This window comes from Pituophis catenifer, unplaced genomic scaffold (assembly GCF_029215685.1).
Source record: "Pituophis catenifer annectens isolate HBS135680 unplaced genomic scaffold, rPitCat1.0.hap2 SCAF_6, whole genome shotgun sequence".
Taxonomy (NCBI): domain Eukaryota; kingdom Metazoa; phylum Chordata; class Lepidosauria; order Squamata; family Colubridae; genus Pituophis; species Pituophis catenifer.
The window spans coordinates 78,568,622-78,595,794 of NW_027256886.1; the positions used below are offsets into that span (position 1 = coordinate 78,568,622).

Genomic DNA, 27,173 nt, shown 5'->3' on the forward strand with positions numbered 1-27,173 from the left:
TGTCCTTTTAGAAAAGAGTCTGGAATTTCCTCCTTTCTTACTTCCTAGATGGTTCTTTCCTCTTTGTTGCAGGCAACACACATCTGCATTTGTTCCCTCAACTGGAAGAATTTACTCTTTTGGTCTTGGAGGAAATGGACAGTTAGGCATGGGAACAACCAGTAATAGGAAAAGTCCCTTTCCAGTAAAAGGAAATTGGCTTCCATACAGTGGCCAAATTCCACTGAATTTAGGTGATTATATCTATTCTTTATTTGCTTGAAGTGTTATTGGACTGAGGTACTATTGGAGATACTGGCTGGGTTCACACATTATTCTACAGTATCATGTGATTTATTTCTTGGTTTAACTTTTTGCATTTACTATAAGCCATGGTTTATGCTTTACATGTTGTGCTCACTCAGTTGCAGTTTAGTGCACAGACTTTGACTAGACCATGACTTGGTGGTACATTCAAGATATGCCATTGTGATAAATTTAGTTCTTGGTACTTATGTCTCGTGAAAAAAATCTTGATTAAGCATATAGTAGTAACAATACATTGCAACACAAGTTTTAAATCATTTCTATAGAAGGAAAATCCAGTCTTTAGGAAACTGCCAGCACCAATTTATTCTATAAGATTATAAAAAATAATTGTAAATATAATGCAGAATAGAAACTTCTTCTTGTTAAACCCTGGAATAAAACATGTTAACTGAAGTATCTGTTAAGTTAGCAAATGTGTTAGAATTACAGTAGTTACATTTCTTAAATTAATTTCTCTTATAACTAAAGTAGCTAGTCCCTTGAAGATATTCTTATTTTAATTATAGATGATGAAGATTATTATTGTGTAAAGAGGATTTTTTCTGGTGGAGACCAAAGCTTTTCACATTATGTTACTCCACAGGTACGTTATTTATTTTGATTGAGAAGCTTGCTTCTGTTTCACTAATCATAATGACTAAGTTTGATAGTAGAAACATATGCTAGTGGGTTTTTCCCCATTTCAGGAGCCTGATTGATGTATCTGTTGTACAGTATATCACAGAAGTGAGTACACCCCCTCATATTTTGTAAATATTTAAGTATATCTTTTCATGTGACAACCCTGAAGAAATGACATTTGGCTACAATGTAAAGTAGTGAGTATAGAGCTTGTATAACAGTGTAAATGTGCTGTCCCTTCAAAATAATGCAACACACAGCCACTAATGTCTAAACTGCTAGCAACAAAAGTGAGTACAGCCTTAAGTGATAATGTCCAAATGGGGCCCAAAGTGTCAATATTTTGTGTGGCCACCATTATTTTCCAGCACTGTCTTAACCCTCTTTGGCATAGGGTTCACCAGAGCTTTTCAGGTTGCCACTGGAGTCCTTTCCACTCCTCCATGATGATGATGATGATGATGATGATGATGATAATAATAATTTTATTTCTATACCGCCCTTCTCCCGAAGGACTCAGGGCAGTGTACAGCCAATTTAAAAACACAAGACACAACAATAATTAAAAATTAAAATAATTAAATAGATTTGGCCGATTTAAAACCCTAAAAATTAAAATACCCCAATTTAAAATTATTATATTGACAGCCCTGCCTGGCGGAACAACAGGGTCTTCAGTGCGCAGAGGAACACCCGGAGGTCGGAGATCTTACGTATTTCCGGGGGCAGTTCATTCCACAGGGCTGGGGCTCCCACAGAGAAGGCCCTCCCCCTGGGTGTCGCCAGCCGACATAACTTGGCTGATGGCACCCTGAGGAGACCCTCTCTGTGGGAACGGACTGGTCGGTGGGAGGCTATTGGTGGCAGAAGACGGTCTCAAAGGTACTCGGGTCCTATGCCATGGGTCCTATGATGTCACGGAGCTGGTGAATGTTAGAGACCTTGCACACCTCCACCTTCCGTTTCAGGATGCCCCACAGATGCTCAATAGGTCTGGAGACATGCTTGGCCAGTCCATCACCTTTACCCTCAGCTTCTTTAGCAAGGGAGTGGTCGTTTTGGAGGTGTGTTTGGGGTTGTTATAATGTTGGAATACTGCCCTGTGGCCCAGTCTCCGAAGGGAGGGGATCATGCTCTGCTTCAGTATGTCACAGTACATGTTGGCATTCATGGTTCCCTCAATGAACTGTAGCTCCCCAGTGCCGGCAGCACTCATGCAACCCCAGACCATGACATTCCTACCACTATACTCACTACTTTACATTGAAGCCAAGTGTCATTTCTTCAGTGTTGTCACATGAAAAGATATACTTAAATATTTACAAAATGTGAGGGGGTGTACTCGCTTCTGTGATATACTGTATATTAGCTTGCTTAATCTTTTTTCCAAAAAGATTTTCCTAGAATTTAAATTATTAGATAATTGTATGATTTGTTGCTTAGTATCTGTGTAATTATTGATTATGTACCATCAAGCTGTTTTTGACTCCTGATGACCATAAAGATAGATTTTCATCCCAGTCTGGCCCTTCAGGTGCAACATTGCCACTCGTAACTGATTCCACCCGTGTTGCTGCTGGTCACCCTCCTCTTCTCTTTCCTTCCATCTTATCCAGCATTAGAGCTTTCTCTAGAGGGAGCGGTGGCATAACGTTTCCAATGTAAGATAATTTGAACTGGAATTATTGTTGCGTAATTATTACGTAACTTTTTGCTTTCAAACTTGATGGATTAATCCGACACCACCAGTTTCATGTTTGAACAAGTCAGCCTGCCTGAGTTGAACAGAAGCAGATAATAGTCTATATTTTACTTTTAAAACAATTTCAAAAAAAAAAAAAAATTCAGCAGATTTTACCTATGTTTTGTCCAATATGTGAACATATAAAAAGTAGCCAAGAATGAAGTGACTTAAAAATAAAAATAGGACAAGTTATAAAAGCTTTAAAAAGGGATTGTGCATGGTTTGATTGTTGTTCATTATTGTAAATTGTTTTCATGGTATTAATTATTTTATTATTTAATGCTGGGTTATAAAACATGGCTGGCTTTAATGCAGGTATAAATAAGAGAATGAATTTTTTTCAGCGCTCAGCCTAGGCATTTGAATTTATGAAACAATTTCTTGTGATACATCATTTACCACTTCAATGCAGGATTTGGTACCAGCAGATGACTTCAGATATCCGAATACTTCAAAACAAATCTGGACTGTGAACGAAGCTTTCATTCAGAAATTAATAAACTATTCATCTTCAGGTGCAGGGAGGCTCCCTGTGGAGATAGCAAAGTAAGAATTATTCCTACTTTTTGATAAATCTTATAAACCAGTCTTTCCCAACTTTGGCAACTTTAAGATGTGTGGACTAACTCCCAGAATTCCCCAGCCAATAATAAAGCTGTGTGCTTTATCTGATGTTACATAATCAGTTCTTACGTTGGAATAAAACTATCTTTCCTCATCATCTGAAGCCATAAAATAAAAAACTCTGGAAATGAACTCCTAAATGCAGTCCTCAAGGCAGTTTGAGTGTCACCAACCCAAGAGATGCAAAAATGTCATTGGTGATTTCATTGTTTCGAGAGAAAACGGGGGTATTAATGCCACAAATCATGTAACTGAGGAGAAGGCGGGACCATCTGAACATTGAATATGGGACATAAGTACCCCCTAGATCGGTCCCTCAGAACTTTGAATTGCTAAGCAATTGATCATAAGTTAAGGACTACCTGTGATAATTTATTAAATGTAGAAGCTGACTAAATGGCTTTTTACAAATTGTTAAACACATTTAAAAACTAAACACAAAGGAACTAAAATGGCAGATACAACAAACCTAGATGGGAACACAAAAAGAAGAAGAAATGGGTGTGTCAGCCATACTCACTAATGGACATGTATGTTTTTTCTTTTTTCTCTTGTTTTTTGTAATAGTGAAATAGATGGAATGTTTTCTTCTGCTGGCTGCCTAAATGGAAGCTTTTTAGCTGTCAGGTCAGTGGATAATGAACACATAATTGAATGAAATCCTTAACATTTGTTTATTTAAAATATAGAAAAATGTGTACAAAGTAACATTTATCTTTCTTTCTGTAGCAATGATGATCACTACAGAACGAGTGCCAGGTTCTCAGGGGTGGATATGAATGCTGCCAGGCTTTTATTTCACAAACTTATACAGCCTGAACACCCACACATATCTCAGCAGGTTGGCCTTAAAAATCTTTTCAAGTTCATTTCAATTCCATTGCATGCTATTCTGTGTTAACGTCTGTACCATGTTCTTTTTGTTATGTCATGGAGGGGGAAATTTGAATTGTGAATATATTTTAATTTAATATTTTATTTCCAAATTGTCAAAACATATGAATGTCATTAAAGGTGCTTTACCCAGCAAGATGGAATGATAAATAATAGAGTAGAAGTCTGGTTTGTTTATACTTTTTATTCAGGCTTGTATAACAAACTATGACGAGTGTTCTTTGTCCCATTTTAACAAAGTGAAGACTTATGTGCTATTATTTGCTTTGCAAATAATATAATAGTAAAGAATTTGCAAAGCAGGGAGGTAAATAGAGAGCAGCAAACAAAAGATGAAGCAAAATGCAATTTTCTTCAAATATGTGGTTTTTAATTTTATATTTAGATGTAACAAATATATTTTTAGTAGCAGGGAAGTTCAAAGGGTATGATTAAAAAAGACAAGAAGGCCTCAACAAAGCAACACACAAAACCAGACAGAGCTTCGATTGCTCTGACAATGCTGGCTTGCCTTTTTATTATTTTTTATCCTGCCTTTATTATTTTTAAATAAGGCAGTGAAAATATCTAATATTCTTTCCTCCTCCTATTTTCCCCACAACAACAATCCTGTGAGGTGACTTGGGCTGAGTGACTGGCCCATCGTTTCTTTTTCATGCCTAAAGTGGGACTAAAATTTCCTGATTTCTAGCCCCGTTTAGTAATGTTTGTAACAGAAATAAATGACACAATTATGCTAACTTTATTTAAAAACATGTAATTTGCTTTTAAAAATGAGTTTTTAAAATTGCAAGAAGAATAACATGCATCTCTTTGTAGTATTCTTATTGGCTTATTCTCCCAGAACATGTTTTTAATTTAAAACTAGATTCTGTCTTACACAACATCCCCAGGTGGCAGCCAGCTTGGAGAAGAATCTTATTCCTAAACTGACCAGCTCCTTGCCTGATGTGGAAGCATTAAGACTATTTCTAACACTGCCAGAATGCCCCTTAATGAATGAAGCAAACAATTACATGACTTTGGCTATTCCATTTGCAACTGCTATCGTGAATCTAGAAAAAGCTCCATTGAAAGTACTTGGTACGGTTGGTTTGCTTCATGTCAATTGTAAATATGTAGGTGTTAACTCTGCTGCAAAGAATGAGTACATTGCAAAACTCAAGTAGGTGTGTATGTTCTGCAGTACCTGGAGCTTTTTTTTTTAATTCTTAAAACTATTGAAAAGTATTGTTATAAGATCACTTTCATATGTCACGTTCATATGATATATAAGTAGCAAAGCTGAGATGGTTATTGGTAATAAAATTATGTAAAATAGAATTTATTTTTGGTTTTCCCATATGAAGAGTTGGACCATATTGTTGAGGATAGTTGCTAGTGAAGGACATATGTTAAGAACTACATACGTAGATTTAGAAGAAGACTCTGATGCATTCTATCAATGACAGATTATACCCCTCCGACCACTACTGTGTCCTTTTTGTCCATTATAGGATTTTGAGCACTCTGTTACATTGGTGCTAGTTTGGTTGGTTGAGAACTCTTCAAGAGTTAATGCAGTGGTATTTTATTAGCTGTTGTGTTCCTAAGGATCAGTTTTATTCCATTTATTTTTAAGGATGATGTGGACAATATCTACCTTTCTATTTTTCAGTTAGTTCTCTACATAATGTTTAGACCTAATAGTAGATGTCATGTAGACTAACAACTTCTCTTAGATAAGATAGAATTATAGGAATCTAATAAGCCAATCTGGCAGTGGAAGTACAATTTGTTTCAGGTGACATTGTGCTTTGACCAAAGGCTAGGATCACATTTTGAAAGCACTTTCAGGATTTATTATTGCTTTTGGGAGATCCAAACTTTTCTGTCGCTGAAAGGTTGGGGACCGCTATTTTATGAGACTCCTCAGTTTTGCTGGTCCTGAAACCTTGACAGGAACTTTTTTCTAAGAAACTCAACTGAGAAATTTCTAGAGAGCGTCTATTGATTCTTTAGTTTTTGAAGCTGTCAGTTTCTACCTGCAATTTTATAAATTCTGATATTTCTGCTCACTGTTTTCAAATATGGGTTGTTTTAATTGGTTTAATATGTTTGCTTGCTTTATATCTCAGTACATCATAGAAACTTTTCATGAGTCAGAAGCACCTAAAAAGTTTTTAGTTAAAATAGTAAATATAGTAATATAGTAAATGGATGTTTTGTTTGATGTAGAGTTAAACATTGGGTGAAATGAGGTCATAGAGAATGTTAAATAAAAACTAATTCAACAAGCTGTAGAATGCTTCAGTAACTGTCACCTTCTTGCCTGTTTGTAGAAAACTGGTGGTCTATATTGGAACCTCCATTGTTCCTCAGAATAGTGGAACTTTACAAAGATGTTGTAGTCCACCTTCTGAAACTGTACAAGTTGGGTATCCCTGCTTCAGAGCAAAGAATATTTGCAAGCTGCCTACATGCTTCGCTCAAAGTTTTGGAAATATTACATAGGGTATGTCTTGAAAATCTGTATTCTTATTTGCAAGTTAAGGTTCAGATTATATCTATCTTCAGTGTAGTTGATACAAATATTAATTTATAGGTCTAGGTTCTTTTAGAGTGCTTTCTTATTTTGTACACAATGGGAATTTATTTGGCAACTATAGTTGTCATTGGAGGGAACATTTATCTTCTAGTGAAGAGAAATGCTTTAATAAAGCATCTGAACTGTAAATCTAAACAAAGGAACTAATATCAATTTCAGAAGTTCAATAGAAATTAATATTTAAACCAATTTTTTTTAAAAAAATAAACCTTATTTTGCTACAATATGCCAAGCCAAAGCTGAAGTGGTCAGGGTACAGTTCTAATCACATTTACAGACATTCAATTTTGATAATAATTCAAATGAGTGAATACCACTTTTTAAATCCACTGCAATGCCACTACTATTACAAAAATTCAAACAGAATTTTACCACAGTTGCATTCTATAACCAGTTTTCTGTGATTTAACAAAAAAAAAATATATATATCCCATAATTACAATGGTACTTCAGTACTCATCATTAATTGGTTCTAGGAGGCACAATGAGTACTAAAAACAATGAGTACCAAACAAATAATGTGACTTACCATGTGATCTTTGTTTCTGCCGGGAAGAACTTCCTCTGAACCTTTTCCTATGTCAGCGACCTGCCCAGCATGGCTGACTTCCTGTCCACCCTCTGTGGCTGTCCTCTTCCTTTTGCCACAACCATCCCAGCATAGCTGACTTTTTGTCCGTTCTCGGCAGCCATCTCCCTTTTCCTATCACCGTGCGTCAGCTACCAAACAAACAAGTACAGGGGTGTCAAACTCGGGGCTGGATGTGGCCCGTGGGGTGCTTAGATCTGGCTCGTGGGCTGCCTTGCAAACACCAAAGGACTGGCCCACGATGCCTCTGCCAGCGAAAACAGAGCTGAGGCCATTGACACGAGTGATGTCGATCTAGCCACGCCCACCCTGCACTCGTCCCCCCCATCCCCCAGGATCAAACACCACCCTGATGCGGCCCTCAATGAAATTGAGTTTGACACCCCTCCTGTACAGCAATCATTATGCTTCAGCTTCTAGTTATAATAAAGTTCTAAAAATTGTGATATTTTGCTATAGCTGCATACAGAAAATTAGCATCTTCTCAAGCATTCAATTTTTCTCGCCAATTGTTCAATCATTTTATTAGTCAGAAGTAGTTTTACATTGTTATACCATGGAAAAGGGACATTGTTTATATCTGAAAACAAATATTTTCTAGCTTTTCTGTTCTTATTTATAAAGATAGCTAACATTTCATCTAGAAACATACATTCCAGGTAGTTTAGAAGTGAAATATGAAATACTTTTAGTGATAGATTCTCTTATGTTTTTTTAAACTTAGGTGAACGAAAGAAGTGGGCAGATAATACAGTATGATAGATTCTACATACATGAAATACAGGATTTGATCGATATAAGAAATGACTACTTCAACTGGATCCAGCAGCAGGCATATGGAATGGTAAATGTCTAAATTTTTGCTCCCACTGTATCTTTAAACTATGTTACATGACCATGTAGATAGTGCAGTTCTTCATGTTTATTGCTTCCAACCATTAGGGAGCATGTTGCATGATTTTGGCCATACAAAATTGGGCTCTGGTGAGAAACGTGGGTCAGGTTTTTGGCTGTGTTTTCTTGTAGGGATTTTTTCCCCTGTGGCAAAGTATGTCTAAAAGAGATTTATGTTGGGATAAATCTATCTAGAATGGTTCTCAGTATTCCTGTTATTTATGTTATCTGATGGAATGTCTATGTGTCATATGTCTGTATGTCTTTATCAGCATTAGAGAAGCTGATGTATGCTTTTAAAGTAGTTACAGGTACTCCTGGTGGTAAAGCACATTGTCGTGTTACTCTGCCGACAGGAGTTCTAGCAGTCTCCGTTGCCATTGTTAAGCAAATCTCACACAGTCACAATATCCCGTGTTCATCACTTACAATCTTGGCTGGCTTTCTCATTGGTTTTGCTTGTTGGAAGTCGGCAATGAGGGTGGCAAATGGCAACCACGGGATACTGCAGTGTTGTATTTGGGAGCTGGTTGCCAAGCACCTGAATCGACAATTGGGATTATGAGGATGTTGCAACAGACACAACTATGAGACTGGTTGGAAGTCTCCTCTGTTCAATGCCATCCTAATTTCAAGCTGTCACTGAATAACTGGTCATTAAACGGGAATTCTCTGTATCAAATATGCGGTGCTGAGGTTAGGCAGAACAGTAGAGGAAGTGACATAAACTGCAGTTAGAAGAGAAAGATAAGATGCAAAACTTGAACTTGTTTGGTCACTTGTAATTGCAAAGTAAGATTGTATCCGGTGAGCCCCTTGGGCTATTTAAAGTGTTTGAGCTGCATTGCAGACGATAATAGCCAATTAAATTTTTAAAAGCCCATTTATTCTGGGTTTAAAAAGTTAAACATGTCCTTGAATTAAGCTATAATGAGGAAATTAGCAACAAGAGCAGCACAAAAATAGTTTGCATTCTTCTAGGACCGTAATGGCGAACCTATGGCACACGTGCCACATGTGGCACGCAGAGCCATATCTGTGGGCATGTGAGCGTTGCCCTAGCTCAGCTCCAGTGGGCATGTGCACACCGGCCAGCTGATTTTCGAGCCTTCCGGACCCACTGGAAGTCGGGAAACAGGCTGTTTCCTGCCTCTGGAGGGCCTTCGGGGGGTGGGGAAGGCCGTTTTCGCCCTCCCCAGGCTCCAAAAAAGCCTCTGGAGCCTGGAGAGGGCGAAAAAACGGGCCTACCTAACCCACCATGCCATCACATGCCAAAAGCAGGAGTTTGAGGGTGGGGGGTCGTGCACACATGCACGGGGGGTGGGACGCATTGAAATATGGGCGTGGGCACATGTGCACATGACCCCTCCGCGTTTCCCCCGCTTTTGGCACGCAATGGCAAAAAGATTAGCCATCACTGTTCTAGGATTTTCTTACACATTTCTGCTGTCCTAGAATTCCATGATAATTTTCCATTTGGTTACTAGTGAAATTCTGATTTTGTTGACACTGAACAGAGAACAGAATCTCCTGCAAGCTTCTGTAGAAAAATGATAAAGAACATTCCCTTTCCCCCCCTCCTACGTGGGGCAGGGAAGGAGAAAAATGTCATGTAGCTTTTTTAAAAGAGCGGCTGCCCTAATGTCAGACTAACAAAACAAATTTTGTTCAGGCATTTTCTTATCTTCACATTTCATATCTAATTTTGTTTTTTTGTATTAATAACATCTATCTTGCTGGTCCCTTAGAAAACTTGGCAGGTAATATTAGTGTTACATGCATATTGTATTAAAAATGTCAAGTACAAACCTGAATAGGAAGGTGCTTTTCATACTTTTTATAATATGGGAAAAAAGTGATACATCTATGTTGGAAATGTGACAGATTACCTGGGTTGTGAGTGTCTCTTGCTCAGAATTGTTTATCTCAAGTTTCTGGTGTGTTTATTGTTTTGAGCTATCAAGCATTAATTGAGATAATAGCCAAGGTCAGAACATTGTCTCTTAGTTTATACTGAAAGTTGTACTAAATCTGAGCTTCAAAGTAAATGTTTTGGAACTGCAAAACTTTTGCATCACTAAATGACTTTAATCAAAATGCTTAGGACCTTGCTAAGAAGCCTTCCTGCCCTCAAGTTTCTCCATCATCTACCCAGATATGTTGCACTGTGTAGGTAGGGTATCCTTGTTTGACTTCACAGTCTCAGTGAGGCATGACATCTGTTGTTTCTCCACTTCTTCAGTTCAGCGAAAGCAGGCTCTGAAATCACTACTGCCATCCCGCTATATATAATTGTATTTTTAGATCAGAAATGCCTCTTTCTCTTTTTTTTTGTATCTCAGGTCTGAAATATTTTTGGAATTGTTTTGGAGAGTAGCCAAGGGATAATTTAGAATAAATGGAATAGAAATATTGATTGAGATGTCTGCTTCTGCTGTTAATAACTCAAGAAATGGATAGTTTTCCCATTAAGAATGTGTTATTTTGTCAAAGCCTTTAATGATGATTGAAGAGAATACTGGGAATAATTGTTCTAAGTGGCTAATTCTGGAGATCCCTATTCTGCAGCAGCAAACTGATTTATTGGTTGACTTGATCTTGTTAGAACTTGCCCTTCTGTTTCTGCCTCATCCTTTCACTTAATGATTTTCTACATGCTCAGCACTTTCAGAGGTAAAAACACTAGAACTTTAGTATTAAGAGCCTGAAGTGGTCAAAGAAGCAAAGAACCATAAATAGGGCACAAGAAAGGACACCCCAACATAGCACTCCCACTAGCAATCTCACAGGGATAGCAATCCCATTGTCCTTGGGAGGTGGCATAGTGATATACTGGGGGTAGGGGGGTGGGCTGGCATGGAGGCGATATGCTTATCTTAGTTTTTGCTCCTTGTTGGCTCATTAGCTCCATTCCCTGTAAGCATAGAACAGTATGGGTATTTTAGAGAAACAAATTGACCAGAAGTACTTATTCTTGGGGTTTGGCACTGTAAGAAAGTGGAAATTCACATGCCCAAACTAACCGTACTTTTTCTTCTTAATTACTGCTGCCTTTTGTGCATTGTGAATAGGATATCAGCCATGAGGTAAGTGATGATCAGAATAACAGTTTAGGAACCAGACACAACAAAATTAATTTCTTGGGTTTATTCATAGACCTTGAGATTACACTGATAATACCCACTTGGAAACTGTCTGGTCAGATCTGGATTGTCAAAGAAGAAACTGCATATAATTAATGTATAAATAATAAAGATTGCTCAAACTGCATCTGTTGACTTGTACGTTTAAACTTAGCTTCTTGTTGTAGTCAACCTTTAGTTCATAAATTAAACAATGTTTTTTCAGTTTTTTTCAAGTAATCCCCACCCCCTTTTCCCCCTTCTTTTAGGTGTCAGATGGACCAGTTACAATTTGCACCTATCCCTTCGTATTTGATGCCCAGGCAAAGACAACACTCTTGCAAACAGATGCAGTCCTGCAGATGCAGGTAAATTAATAGACTTTACTATTTTTAAAATAATGTGCAAAGCAAGTATGATTATTCCTTGATTAATTTGACTAAAAAGTGTGTGCTTTGCCTTTTCAGAATAAGTAACTTTTCCTGCATCTTCATTATTTGAAAGATGCTTTATAATCTCATTTCTTATTAAAAGGGAAACTCTGGGCACTGCTTTTGGCTTGAGTAGCTTGCTGTGGCTATCACCTTTCAGAATGGGAAGAGATATTAGGGTTTTTTTAGTTTTTTTTTCATAACAAAGAAACACACACAAACAAACAAACAATACATTGTTTCTGAACAGAGTATTGGCCAAGTCAAAATTTGTGCAGCTTTTAGTTTTCTCCAACACAACTTATATATTTCACTTTTTGTCATAATATTCTTTCTCTCTATTTTTTTTATTTTATTTTCCTTATATTTCTTCTGATATATAACCAATATTACTATTCGCCCTAATCTCTAATCTTGGACAATTTTTCTCCCCCCTCCCCCAATTACTTTTTCCCAAATTGCAAACCTTTAATTTAAAGTCAGTCATTTTTCTAAAACCTAACCCTAACTCTAAATCATCTTATTAAAATATTTTCCCATTGCTCTCTTTTCACAACATTATATAGTTTCAAATATTTTCCCTAGATTCCATTATTCCAATTATAGATATTAGTATTCATACAATTTTACATATATAACCCATTTCCTTCCCTCTTTTCCATTTCTTTCCTTTATCAGCTTATCCAAATACTACAATCAAATATATTACTTCGATTTACTTAAGTATATAGTATTAAAGTCATTCATTTTTATTTCTCAATTCCAATTGTTTTTTAAAATAAACCCAATTTTCCATTGCTTTTTCAAATATATATACTATCTACACCTCTTCATAATAAACCATAATCATAATCAGTAACAGGGTGGAGAAAAATCAATGATTTTTTTTAAAAAAGTCAAAAAAATAGGATTTTTTTTATTTAAATCGGATTTTTTGATTTAAATCAGATTTTTTTGATTTTTATTGAATTTATTTTAAAAAAAACTTTTGGGGTAAAAATCTATCGTAAGATAGTTTTCTATTTAAGATACATAAATAATTTAGTTTATTCAGCATGAAATGGAGCTTAGTTAGGTAACACGAGGCTGTATATTCTGCAACACTGGGACTATCGGTGAGTCAACAGCGGGTCAAAGGAGTAGCAGAGATGACAGTTGCTCTTTAAAAATTATGATTTAAATCGAGTCTTTTTACTAGTGATTTAAATCATGATTTAAATCATGATTGAAATCGACTCGATTTAAATCAAATCCACCCTGATCAGTAATATTTCCCCCTCTTAACAGTTAATTTCAATTATTGCTCACAGTGTCTTAATCTCTTCATGTTATTTATTTATTTATTTATTTTATTATTGTGATTTATATGCCGCCATTCTCCCGAAGGACTCAGGGCGGCTTACATACAACAATCATCAATACAAATCACAGTATAGAAATGTTAAACAGTAAACTAAGTCAATTTTCATCTTTCCCTTTCCCTTCACCTCTTATTTAATAATCCATTAATCCCTTTTCACAATACAATATAATTTCAAATGCTTTAGCTGATTTCCATTATTACACTTAAAGACCTTCCAAGTATTACACACATATATTAAACTTACTACAATTCATTTATAATTATAGATCTTACTTCAATTCATTTATAGTTCTAAATATAAAACATATTTTCCCTTTTCCTTTCCATTAACTACTCCTTTCTCCCTTTCTCCCATTCTTTTATTTTCTTCTTTTTCCCTTTTTTCTTCCTAGTTTTAGATTCCCTTACTCTCCTAATTTGCCCTGTATTTCCATCTGCTCTCCTCCTTTTCCCCCTTTTCCCCTTTCTTATTTTCCCACTGTAATCATTTAATTTTTTTGTGTTTTGTCTCTTCCCCTCTTCTTTCTCTCCTTGTCTCTTTCCACCCTCTCTATTTTTGTCATTATTAATCCCAGTGTAATCTTTAAAGTTCACATTTGTTCCTAATCTTTTCCTCTTTCCTTTTCTAGAATGGGAAGAGATATTAGTGTAGTCAGAATCAAAGCTAAATATTATTTAATTCAATTGATGTAAGTACATGCGTACCAATCACATTGTTTCCTTTCTCGGGTAAGGAACATTATACCAAAAAAAGTAAGAAATTATAAGACAAAGAAATTAAGGCAAGAGATGGGGGGTAGGGGAAGAAATATTGATAACTTTAGTTTATACTGGCACTATATCTGTCCATGTCTTTCCATCCTTGCAACATCTTTATTTCTACAAAATCTAAATTGCTTTTACACTGCCTGTTTGTATAAACTTTTCACCACTCTTTCTGAGGATCTCATTAACTGCAGTCATGCTTTTTGGGCCTACTTAGCACATTCATTCCTACTTCATGCATTTCTTTACAGTTCATGCCTTATGGATTCCCTCTATCTGACCAAACCATCTGAAGTCCACATTAATTCATCATTCATTCATTCTTGATCCCATCTCTCTTTGTTCCTTAAAAAAATAATTTCTGCTGCATTCCACTTACTTTTATGTTTCCCTCAATATTCTGTTTTGTATAACAAAGCTATTTTATGTTTGACAGTTATTCTCTTCCTTACAGCAAATTAGGTACTATCCACTATTGTCTGAAATGGTATAGGGTCTCCTGCTTGAGCAGAGGGCTGGACTAGAAGATACAAAGGTCGCTTCCAGCTCCATTCTGATTCTGATTCACTACATTTTTATCAGCATTCATATGTTCTAGTTTGCAATTTGTAACTTTCAGTTGTTCAGTTCATTTTCCTGTCCAACACAACTATCTCTTTGATACATTAATTTTCAATTTAAATCACTAATTGCTATGCACAATCTCATATTCTTTAAATCATTAAGATTCTTAGCTACCCACATGGATCATCCGCATTAAAAGTATAGCTTGTTCAGATTCCCAGCAACACTTAATAGCTAATATTACTGTAAGCATGTAGAGTATGTTGAAGTAATCCATTCAGGAGGGGACTAAGGTATGAGTGACTAAAAGCAGTATGTCCCAGTCCATAAAGAGGCACAGCTGGTGCCCAAAGTTGTGCAAAAGCCCTCCTGGTTATGACTACCATCTGCTGTTTGAGTCCAGGAGGACCACAAGTTGCACATTAATTCCATTCATTGGATGGAAAATTCTTAGATCCAGGGAGTCCTAAAATTCACAGCCCACTCAGTTTTGCCAGCGTTGAACTGATAGCTGTTCTTTCTCATTGAGCCATCCATGGCATCCAGACACTGAGACAGAATCTCCAAAACATCACTTGGTTAGTCTGGAGTGGAAATGTAAAGCTAGGTATCAACACTTCTTGTTGATGTTAAATAGAATGGGGAGAGAGTTAAGACCTAAGAGACACTGTAGAAAAGGAACTGTGGGCTTGATCTCTCCCCCACCCCCATCAGCATCAACTGGAACCAACTCTGGCTAATTCCCCCCCCCCCCAAATTCATCTGATCTTGCGCTTCCATTATCACCATTTACCGTCCATTCACATATAAATTCCTAGATTTTTATGCATCCAGAGCAGCTTAAATGACACAAGTTTATACTTTCTGTTATACATTTTAAACATTTCAATCACAATTACATCCATTCATTTACATTCTATATGGATTTGTCAGATGAATTTCACAAGAACAGTCCATGTTCATGGCAAACTTTTATAGTCTTCTTTCTTTTAGTTTTACTTTGCTTGTTTATCTTAGTTTCACAAATACGTAGGTGTTTTATTTATTTCTTCATTCATTTTAATTTAGTTTCATTCCTTCTTTCATTCATTAGTTTATGCCCTTTACCATTTTACATTCCAATCATAATGTCCCATATCTTGTAAATTGCCAATAGATAGGCCCATAACACTGAGCTCCATTGCCCATCATGGCTTGAATCACTTGAGTTTCCATGTACTTTTTTTAGTAAGATATAAAAGGTGTATGTACACCAGGGTATCAGGATAACTCCAAACATTCTCTGGGTTTTTTTTTTTTTTTTGAATTTAGTTTTTTTATTTTTAAACATACATCAATATCATCAATATCATTGCATGGACAGTGTGGCATCTGAGTATCATTCATTTTGGTACAAAACCCATATTAATACAAATAAGAATTACTATATTAATCAAACAAACATAGTCTAGTGTAATGATATATATATTAATAGCGCATATTCTTTCATTTTTCAATTAATCAGTATTTACTACATCCTTGTTCTTGAGCATATCTAATATCATCCATTTTCAAAATCTAATCTTAAACACTAACATTCACTTTAAATAATAGTATCCCCCATAATTCTAATTTTTTAATCTATTCTAATTCTCAGTACAGCCAATCTTATTATTATTTTTATTTTTTAAGAAAAAAAATATTTTTTATCCATCATCTCTCACCCTTTTGGAATTTTCCTTCTTCTCTTTTTAACTTGCCTCCCATATTCCTTCCATGGGTCCTCGTCTACAACTTTCATTTTCAATCCAACCATTATTTCCATCTCCGCTATTTTTTGCTGCCAGTCCACAGATCTAACAAATCTTCTGTCTTTTTTCCAGAAATGTTTTCAATTTATTGACTTCCTTTTTTCTATCTTCCATTTTCTACCTAACCCTAACTCCTAACATTCTCAAGCTGTTCTGTGCAATCAGGGTCTTAAATGACAAGAGTATTTTGTAAATCAGGGTTGTTTGTTTCATGCCACCAGCTTGGAGAAACATAACAGTGTACTGAAACACATTCAATATAATGCAGTTTAAATTCATAAAACATAAGTTAATGAAATGTAGTCAGTATGGTTTTTCTCACAGTGTTCCTTTAGTCACACTGAACATTGCAGTTTAATGGGGGAAAAAATTGGGTGTCACGTTGATGGAGATTTGAGTCTTGGGCTTTTGGCTGAGTTCTCTGACATCCTGTGTTCCTGCAGTTGCCAAACAACCCCTGAAACATCATCATCATTATTGTTGAGCATTTATGAGGTCAGAGCAAGCTTTAGGCAGCAAGAAATTTCTTGGTTAGGAACAATATGCTTGTTCATCTGAGGGGGGGAAGAAGATGGAGAAAAACTTTGCTCTAAGGAGCAAATGCTGGAAATCACCATTAATATAATTTTACTAACTTAGTATGAATTTTCTGTAAACTCTGTCTTCGTCCCATGTTCACTACTAAAATTGCTGCTCCTAAGGCTTTTACTTGATTTTTCCCAGATGGCTGTTGACCAGGCTCACAGACAGAATTTCTCATCTATTTTTCTCCCAGTATTTGAATCTGTCAATCCATGTCTGATCTTAATTGTGCGCAGAGAAAATATTGTGGGGGATGCCATGGAAGTTCTAAGGAAAACAAAAAATCTAGATTACAAGAAACCTCTCAAGGTAGGTCATGTTGGCATATTTTAAATTTTTGATGCACACCTCAACAATTGTGAATCTCACTCCTTTGCTCTTTCCCTTTGCTGGCCCATAAAGGATTCTTCTAGTAGTCCCAGCCATTCAAAAATACTATCACTATTATTTATTTTTTTTAAAAAAACTGGCGCTTCATTAATGTATTTGAATATCAAAATTAGGAGCAATTTGAGATCCATGATGAATTTGCTTTTTTTAATATATATATATATTCTGTTATCCATGCAACAAATCTGTACTTCAGTGTAACAATTATAACTTAGTAGGCTAACTTCATTGCCAATGTTAGGTTATTTTTGTAGGTGAAGAAGCTGTTGATGCAGGTGGAGTCCGCAAAGAATTTTTCTTGCTTATTATGAGAGAACTGCTAGATCCCAAGTATGGAATGTTTAGATATAACGAAGATTCGAGACTGATCTGGTTCTCAGATAAGGTATGTAATCTGTATGATCGGGGTATTTTTGCTAGTGTGATGGCAGTGAATAGATTTTGGTTTGCCTTGCAAACTGACCCTAAGTGTGGTTAAAGAAAGATTTTATTCTAATTATACCAGTTCACATCAACTGTTCTCTTGTGGTTCATGATGGAATTTGTGCTTCAGCTTGGATGGGTTACTTTCTAGGTGGGCAGCTATATCTGGTTATGCGCTTTCTGGCTGAGGTCTGGTATTTGTCACTTGTTGGGGAGAAGAACATTTGCAGTGGGGGAGGGCAGGATCTATGCTTTGAACTTAGATATGGGACTTCTAAGCTGTGATTTATTTTATTCTAGGAAAACATATGTGATGTTTTTCCATTTGCAACATTAAAATTAACATAGAGTTAATAGCATTATATGAAAATCAATAGGATAAGCAAAAACAATTGTGGAACAAATAGACCTTTCAAAAAAAGCATCTAGAAAGATAATTTTGCAATGTAAAGGCAATGTGGAAAAGGGCCTTTCCCCAATCATGATCTGTCCTGCTTCCGAAAATGTTTAGAGTTGAAGAAGTGTCTGAGAGTATTATGTTGTCACTTAAGCCAGGTTGAGTGTGAAAGGGCATATAAACTTTTGTCTTAAGCAGCTTTAAAGATTGAAATATCTCAATTTGTGCTCAGAAGTGCACAAAGGAAGTTATGGTAGACTAGTGCATATGCAGCATTTCTTTTGCCCAGTTTTCTTTTGCAAATCAATAGTTCTTTGGGACACATACACATTGAACTGAAAGAACAGCTGCCTCATAGTCACCTAGTGAGTTTTTGTGGCTGACTATGGACTTGAGTCTTCCCAGTACTAACCCACTACACCAATGGATTGTATATGGCCTTTGAAAGCCATTTACATAGTCTACACAAGTCTTGCCTAGTCTCCACTTCTCCTACTCCCAGGTAGGCTGCAAGGGACCATCATGTAGAAAAAAAGAACTGAAATTCACTGTGTCCCTAAATTAAGAACTGTGTAGTATGTAGCGCTCTCTCTCCCTCTCCCCCCCTCCCTCGTCCCCTCTCTCTCAGAGACAGAGTGTGTTAATAAGCATATGTGCGCAGGCCCTTGTATATGTGCATGATGTATGTACAGGCATGACTCTTAAAACCTGTGCAGCAATTTCAGAGCCCAAGTGTTTCCTCAGCTCTGGATTGCAGTAACACTGGCAGGATGTTACTGGAGCCAGGGATGATGGCCGAAGTATTTCAGCATAGAAGTTGCAAGAGTTACCAGTGTAACTGATGAATTGTACACAGAGTTGTGTTGACTCTTAAGAATGCCAGATACAATGGGAGCCTTTAATTGCTAATTTGATTCTTCAGGGAGAAGGGAATCCCACTTACTCTTTGAAGTTAGCCTCTGATCTGGGGTATCAAAGCGCACTCTCCATCTTCTTCCTTCGACCAACCTCATGTTGTGCCAGGCAACATTTGACTCCTACCCATGTAATGTCCAGTATCCGTTTAATTGATATAACATGGGAGGATTGTTAAAGTAGACAATTGTTCTTTTTTCAGAGGGAAAGTAGCTGGTTAGAAAAATCTTTTAATAGTGTAGATTCCAATCTGAGACAGATGAGTTAATTTTCAGTGTTTTGGCTTTCTAAAAGATTAAAATTTTACTTGAGGTTTGACATTTATTGAACGTGCACATTACTTGTAAAACTTAGATATTGTGCAGTTCTTCATGGAACAATGTAGCTTAACATTATTTGCTTTGCTTTCTGTTTGTGTTCACAGACCTTTGAAGACAGTGACTTGTTTCATCTGATTGGTGTTGTTTGCGGACTGGCAATATATAATTTTACTATTGTAGAACTTCACTTTCCACTGGCTTTATATAAGAAGCTTCTGAACAAGAAACCTTCCCTGGAAGACCTCAAAGAGTTAATGCCTGACGTTGGCAGGTGAACACAATTGTGGTTGATATTATAATATAGAAATTAAATTATCTGTGCTTTGGCTTCTTTCATTAATGAAAAGAATTAAGTTCTGTATTGTCAATCAGAAGATGACATAAATGTTGCTTAATTTGCACTGCTTAGAGTGTTAATACACACATTTGTGATTTAATCAATTTTGATTTAATGTTCTTGATTAAAAATACAAATCTAATGATGATGAAAAGCATTTGGTGGCTGTTCTAAGAAATCAGTGCTATCAAATTTTGGTTTGAGACCATTTTTTCCCATAGGACTAGCCTGTTTTCTGGCTTCATATATTTTCTGAAATTTGGGTAGAAAAAAAGGAGGGCACTTGTAAAAGAAAGAGCAAACACTTTCTCCTCTGTTGTCAAGAACAGACTTTGTAAAACAGAATAAGGTGCTGAATGAACATACAAAATCTGCCTGGCATTTTCATTGCTTTTCTCTGGTTTGGAATTACAGTACAACTCAATTAAAATTAAAACATTTTAAAAATGAGAAATTTTATTTGTGCATATTTAAAAACACATCCTTTAAAACTTTGGGATGAAGGTTATCAAAATAAAAATAGGCAATGTAACAGGGTTTGCCTTAAGATGGTGCCATCAAGATGAATTTTTGTGTAGTTGAGAATTGTGCCATATGTTGGAATGTTAGAAAAAATGCCGGCACGTGCTATAAATTGGTGCCTGGGATTAGAATAGGTACTACTACTACTGTTGTAGTACTGTGAATGAAATATTTACATATGGAGTGATTTCAATCTAATTGTCAAAACAGCATGCACTTGTGGGGAACTATCTAAGTTTGCAAAAGGAGAAAATATTTAGGGAGGGGGGGGAAGCATGAAGGATGGGAGGAGACCAGAAAAGGTAGCATTAGAGCTAAAAATCCTCAAGGAAGAACAAATGCTGGATAACTGAACTGAGGGTGCTTCCATTCTGCATTGCAATGTTTTATGGATGTACCTCCTTGTTCACAGTTTTGGTAGAAAGATCGCAGAACCTTTCAAGTTTGCAGAGTCTAACTAAATTCTGCTGTTGCTGAAATGAAAGATTAGAATATTTGATTTTCCAGGAGTATGCAACAATTGCTAGATTATCCCGAAGATGATGTGGAAGATACCTTCTGCCTCAACTTTACAGTAAGCATTATCTGTTAGCACATATGTCAATTTATTTCAAAGTGGAATGAATATTAATCTACAAATAGAATACTTTATTGATCAAGTGTGATTAAACACAAGGAATTTGTCTCTGGTCCATAAGTTCTCAGTGTACATGCCAAAACAAAGTAATAATATTCATAATAACATAAAGGTAAAGGTTCCCCTCGCACATATGTGCTAGTCATTCCCGACTCTAGGGAGCAGTGCTCATCTCCATTTTAAAGCCAAAGAGTCAGCGCTGTCCGAAGACGTCTCCGTGGTCATGTGGCCAGCATGATTAAACGCCAAAGGCGCACGGAACACTGTTATCTTCCCACCAAAGGTGGTCCCTATTTTTCTACTTGCATTTTTTTAAACGTGCTTTTGAACTGCTAGGTTGGCAAAAGCTGGGACAAGTCACGGGAGCTCACCCCGTTATGCGGCACTAGGGATTCAAACTGCTGAACTGCCAACCTTTCGATCGAGAAGCTCAGCGTCTTAGCCACTGAGCCACTGCGTCCCTTACACACACACACACACACACACGAGATGCAGTGTATTAATTATAAATATAATTAATGTATATATAGTGTATTAATTATATAACAATATATAATTAAAACATAATTACAAAGGATAATCATAATGCTACCAATAGAGAAGGTAGTGGAATGGATGAGAAGGATAAAAGTAATATAGCCATACTACATGAGTATGTATGTTTCTGTCTTGAGTGAAAATTTGATATGATGCTCCTTACAAAACAATGTTGAAATCTTCTGCAAACAATAAGATACTTGTTCTCTCCTGGACAGATTACAGTTGAAAACTTTGGTGCCACAGAAGTTAAAGAGCTAATTCCAAATGGTGCTGATATCCCTGTTGTCAAACAGAATAGGTAGGTTTTAATAGTATACTTCGTTTAGCATTTCATGTTTCTACTTTTAATTCAAAATCAATCAATTCAGATCAAGGCATCAACACACTAATGATGATCAGATAGTCCTCTCTGATTTCATAAATTGTGGCTTATGAAGCTGGGAATGAGCACAGGCCCAAGTTTTCCTTCTGTTCTTAATTTTGGTGCTCCATCCTGTGATGTGCATGAAACCATTAAAGAAGCTAGTGCTATGTTTAGTTAACCTAATCTAAATCGGACATAGCAGGATGTTTGGGTTTAATGTATGCTATAAATGAAACTCCAGAGTCAGGAGGAGAAACAGCACTTCCATAACAGTATCTGTCCATGATTTAGCTGAATTAAGCCTTTGCCTGACTGAATATTTTGTTGAAGGAAGAAGACGTGTTCATAAGAAAAGAAAAACTGCCGTTGTTAAATGGATTGTGTACTGAGTCTTTCTAAAGGGCTTTTCTTTTAATCCGATTTTAGGCAAGAGTTTGTGGATGCCTATGTGGACTACATCTTCAATAAATCTGTGGCTTCTCTCTATGATGCATTCCATGAAGGCTTTCACAAAGTGTGTGGCGGTAAAGTTCTTCAGCTGTTTGAACCTAACGAACTGCAAGCAATGGTGATTGGGAACACAAACTATGATTGGAAAGAACTAGAGAAGGTGTGTGGCTCTGCCAGAAATTAGCTGCTGCTCAAGAATTAAGCCTTCTGTTTGCCAAGATTATTTTCCAATATTTCTTGTCCTCTCCTATGCCCTTTGGTAACAGAGAACGTTGTTATGAAAAGAAAAAAAACCCGATACCTCTAAACTCACTATAGACATTGGACCTTTATTAAACTAAATAATAATATGTTTGGTAGTAAACATACAAATAATGGGTTAGAACAGGGGTGTCAAACTCAAGGCCCGGGGGCCGGATCCAGCCCATGGGGTGCTTAGATCTGGCCCATGGGGCCACCCTGGAAACAGTGAAGGATCGGCCCGTGGTGCCTCTGCCATTAAAAATGGAGCTCACGAGGGCCACCTCCAGGCGGCCCTCCGGAGCTCCATTTTTGCTGGTAGAGGGTTGCAGGAGGCTGTTGCAGCCGAAAACGGAGCTTCGGAGCCTGTTTTCACTGGCAGACAGCTCAGGCCACCACAGGCCCCCCGACATGAGTGACGTCGAGCTGGCCACACCCATCCTGGACACGTCCACCCCGGCCCCCCAAGGTCAAACACAACCCTGATGCAGCCCTCAATGAGGGCTGAATTCGAGTTTGACACCCCTGGGTTAGAAAATGAAAATGTATGTATGCTGTAGTCCTTTGCACGCTTCCCCAGACATCCCATGATAAATATCACTTAACTTTATAGAAGATTATAGCTAAAGTTTTTAAATAGCTTATTTAAGCATGCATATTGCACAGTTCCTTACAGTGTCCTTGCCTGCAGTTCAATATCTGTTTGATGGACAACATTTAGTCTACCATTTGCAGGGGAGAAGGAAGGAAGAATCCCAGAGATAATGTTCTTCAATAATGTGATTTTGATTTTTTTTTCCTCCTTAGAATACTCAATACAAAGGAGAATATTGGGCAGAACATCCAACAATTAAATTGTTCTGGGAAGTTTTTCATGAGTTATCACTGGAAAAGAAGAAACAGTTTTTGTGTAAGTATCTTCATAAAATGAATACATCTTGACACTTGTTAGCTGGGGTCCTATTTTGCATATAATTTTAAATCTATCCTTCTTCTTTCCAATGTAAGCAAAAGCCACCCAGAGTTATTCAGTTCTACTTTTAAACTGTCCAGAAGGCAGGTGTCTTGCTTACTTTGCTTTTTAACAGTTTTTAATTATTGGTTGATTTTTTTTTTCTTAATTGTGTATGCCAGGGGTGTCAAACGGCCTGAGCGTGGCCAGCGTGTGACGCATCCGGGCTGTGGGCCGCAAGTTTGACAGCCCTGGTGTAGGCTGTCCAAAATCACATGCAAGTAAGATGGCAGCTGTATAAATTGAATGAATGGAGTTGATTTTTTTTTTTTTTTTGAATGAAAACCATTTCTGCTGTTCGAATAGGAAAATCTCTTTTCCCCTGAGCGGTCCCTGGTGCAAGATATGTAGAAGTAAAGAGTGGGTAATCTTACTGTAGAATTGGATGTCTGGTTATGTATTTTTGAGATCTATCTTATGTTTTATTCAAAGAAGCCTGGATCAGTGATCAGAGTTTATTATCAAACTATAGTTCAAATAAACCAGAATTCCGGGAATTTTGGAGATAACTTTGGATAGAAAGGGATTTTTCTTACCTCTTCACACTAGAGGAGAAGAGAACATACCAGCCTGAAGCTTACAGCAATATTGTGCTGGTAGAACCTATGGGACTGCCTTACAATGTTTCCTATAAAATGTAGAATGTATTATGGGAAGCATAAGTACCATATTTTTCAGAGTATAACCTTAGTTTTGGGGGAGGAAAATAAGAAAAAAGCTGATTGGCGGGATCTGCCAGAATACCCCCAATCAGCTGTTCCCAGTGAATTTTAGCAACAGGTTCCTTGGTTGTGACTCTGTGCCTTTTTTTTTTTTTTTTTTGCTTTTTTTCCTGCCTCTAAAACTTCTGAAACTCAGTTTCATAAAAAAAAAAGGTTTTTTTCTGTCTCTGAAAGCCTCTGAAACAGCTTCAGAAAAAAAGCCTCTGAAGCTCTATCTGGGGGCTTCTTTTCTGAAGCTTCGTTTCTGATGCTTTTTTCAGCCTCTGAAAGTTCCATTTGAGAAGCTGGGCAGGGCTACGTTCGGAGTATAAGACACACCCAGATTTTCACCCTCTTTTTTGGGGGAAAAAGGTGCGTCTTATACTCTGAAAAATACGGTAAATATATTTTTAAAAAGCTGAGAAGGGGAAAAATACAAGATGAATATTTCAAACAAATACTATAGGCTATTTTAAGTTTTCTAGGAATCCTTAGTATTCTCTCATTTTATTAAACATAACTTTGTTAAAACATTCCTTTTAATTGACAAACAATGCAACATTCTTTTTTATTCTTAGGAAAAGTCAAAACATTTTTCCTCCCGAATGGAGGGATGTATTTCTTTAGCTTATTTTAGATCTAACACTGAGTTCTGGTGTGCAAGTGTTGGGGTAATGGATGGCAGCACCACGCTAATAAAATCTTCCCTGTGGTTAACCCGATTCACTCCCTGAACACTAAATTCTTGAAGGTTTAAATAGCTTGTCTGCCCATTTCCTGATTAATATAGACTCCACAAAAGTAAATAATTCTGTGCTTAGCCAAAAGTACTTTAACACACTATGTTAACAAAAACACTCTATATTGTAATCCTGTATATCATATACTGGTACTGTGATAAACTTTTGATATCTGACTTAGATTATTCCATTTTCTTCCTTTTTAGTGTTTTTGACAGGGAGTGATCGTATTCCTATACTTGGAATGAAGAGCCTTAGTCTTATTATCCAACCAACTGGAGGTGGAGATGGATATCTTCCAGTATCTCATACTTGTTTTAATCTCCTTGATCTTCCAAAATATACCAACAAGGAAATACTCAGATCGAAGTTGATCCACGCAATCGATCACTGTGAAGGCTTCAATTTAGTATAATGTAAAAACTCAGCACCATCCAATCATTTAATTGGGAACATTAAGCCAATGCTTAGATCTGCTTTGCAGTGTAAATGAGTGATACCCAAGTGGTGATGATTATAAGAAGCTTGTTCATAAACTATGTTCAGTGATCTGATTCTTTCACAGGAGCCAAAAATCCTTATATTAATGATTGTCTTGATGCGAACTGTGGAATTGCATTTTGCCATCTTAATAAATGCAATGTTGGAATAAACACAAGTTTCATAACTAAATTTTGGTATTTCACATATTGCAAAAATGTTGCTGTGTGTGTGAAAGATGTGCTTTTCTTTTCAAATCACTGAAAGTCAAATTAGATTTTCATTTTGTTAAAAGTTTTTTTTTTTTTTAAAAAAATGCTCTAGCAGCAGTAGAGTATCTATTGTTTTATGGAATTGGGGCTGTTTTGTTAAAATAAAGTTACAATAAATAGAGAAAACAAGTGCAACATATTTATCCACATTTGGAGATGGGCTTGGTGAAGAGAGAGTGATTTAACATAACGAGGAAAGTTTATATAGCAACCATTTCATCTTGCAACTAATTCATCTTCTTTTACAATGAAAGCAATCAAGAGGATGTCAAGGCTGTTTTCATTGGCAGTTCCTTCACATGTCCATGGAGTTGTCATTTGTTAATTAAAACTATGAAAGAAAAATCCCTTTCTTAAATTTTGAGATTTCATTCATGGTAATCCAAATAAAACTCAGATGTTTGGCATGAGTCCAGAATTATCAGCATTTTTTTTTCTCTTGGGCAGAACTAAGATTTTATCTTTCTTACCCTCAACGATTGGAATAGTTTTAAAATTTTGGTTAAATTGTTTACTTTTTTTCAGTTTTTTAAGGACTTTGGTTATTGGAAGCGATACTTTGAACCAAGCCGATAAATGGGGGGGGGGGGAGGGGAGGTGTCAAGTTCCTGAATGTTTCCATGTTATTAATAGTACGTGACTTTCAGCTGTGAAATAAATATTTATTTTTTTTAGATTTATAAACTGCAGTGAAACAATTCAAGCATAAAATAAAAATATTTGAATGAAAATGTTGGATAATGTATACATGTAAAAGTCTCATTTTTTAAAACATTATGGAGAAAATTTGCTTAAATCATGTGTCTAAATTATTTTCAGATGGACATGTGTTTAAACTTCATTTGAATCTTGTCAGATATATTCAATTAAACATTCAGGTCTGCTGAAATAATGTGTAAAGGTATACCTATTTTGAAATGCCTAACAGTTAATAACTGTTAATAACTAAATAACAGTAATTTCAGACAACTGGTTGCCCAATCTCTTCTTAAAAACTTCCAGAGCATCCACAACTTCTGGAGGCAACTCATTCCACTGATCGATTGTTCTGTCAGGAAATTTCTCCTTAGTTCTAGGTTGCTTCTCTCCTTGATTAGTTTCCACCCATTGCTTCTTGTCCTGCCCTCAGGTGCTTTGGAGAATAGCTTGACTCCCTCTTCTTTGTGGCAGCCCCTTAGAAATTGGAACACTGCTGTCACCCTTAGTCCTTTTCATAAAACTAGACATACCCAGTTCCTGCAACCAATAAATATGCATGCTTGTTTTATTCTTTGCCTTCCTGCTTTACAAAAGAAGAACCCCAAACAAGATAGCCTGGTATGTGACAAAACCAGGTTTGACTATGGCTAAATTTCTTGTAGTGTTTTAAAATGTTGCTGTTATAGGACCCAAAAGATAAATGTGGTTTCATTACTAACAGTGTAGCATATGTAGACAAAAGAAGGGTGTTCTCTCATTTAATCAGAGAACTAATAAATTGTGGAAAATTAAAGCATTTAACAATAACTCAACAGATAGTATAAAATTGTTTATCTTTGGAGAGGATCATAAACG

At 36.5% G+C, this 27,173-nt stretch overlaps 1 protein-coding gene across 5 annotated transcripts in view; it reads left to right on the forward strand.

The window, feature by feature from the left end:
- The window catches only part of HERC4 (HECT and RLD domain containing E3 ubiquitin protein ligase 4), a 45,269-nt gene extending 18,902 nt beyond the window's left edge, over nt 1–26,367 (forward strand). For 3 of the 5 annotated variants that reach the window (XM_070946522.1, XM_070946524.1, XM_070946523.1), the window contains exons 9-25: nt 73–233; nt 816–892; nt 3,087–3,220; nt 3,866–3,925; nt 4,028–4,139; nt 5,086–5,275; nt 6,514–6,686; nt 8,093–8,212; nt 11,654–11,752; nt 17,021–17,188; nt 17,511–17,654; nt 19,429–19,595; nt 20,691–20,757; nt 21,576–21,658; nt 22,151–22,334; nt 23,222–23,324; nt 25,074–26,367. In XM_070946522.1, coding sequence (XP_070802623.1) covers nt 73–233; nt 816–892; nt 3,087–3,220; nt 3,866–3,925; nt 4,028–4,139; nt 5,086–5,275; nt 6,514–6,686; nt 8,093–8,212; nt 11,654–11,752; nt 17,021–17,188; nt 17,511–17,654; nt 19,429–19,595; nt 20,691–20,757; nt 21,576–21,658; nt 22,151–22,334; nt 23,222–23,324; nt 25,074–25,282 — 2,251 coding nt within the window. In that variant the 3' untranslated portion in view covers nt 25,283–26,367. Of the gene's footprint in view, nt 1–72; nt 234–815; nt 893–3,086; nt 3,221–3,865; nt 3,926–4,027; nt 4,140–5,085; nt 5,276–6,513; nt 6,687–8,092; nt 8,213–11,653; nt 11,753–17,020; nt 17,189–17,510; nt 17,655–19,428; nt 19,596–20,690; nt 20,758–21,575; nt 21,659–22,150; nt 22,335–23,221; nt 23,325–23,548; nt 23,648–25,073 lie in introns of all 5 variants that reach the window. The other 2 variants (XR_011600539.1, XM_070946525.1) reach the window with 2 other exon arrangements.
- Nucleotides 26,368–27,173: the final 806 nt, after the last annotated feature.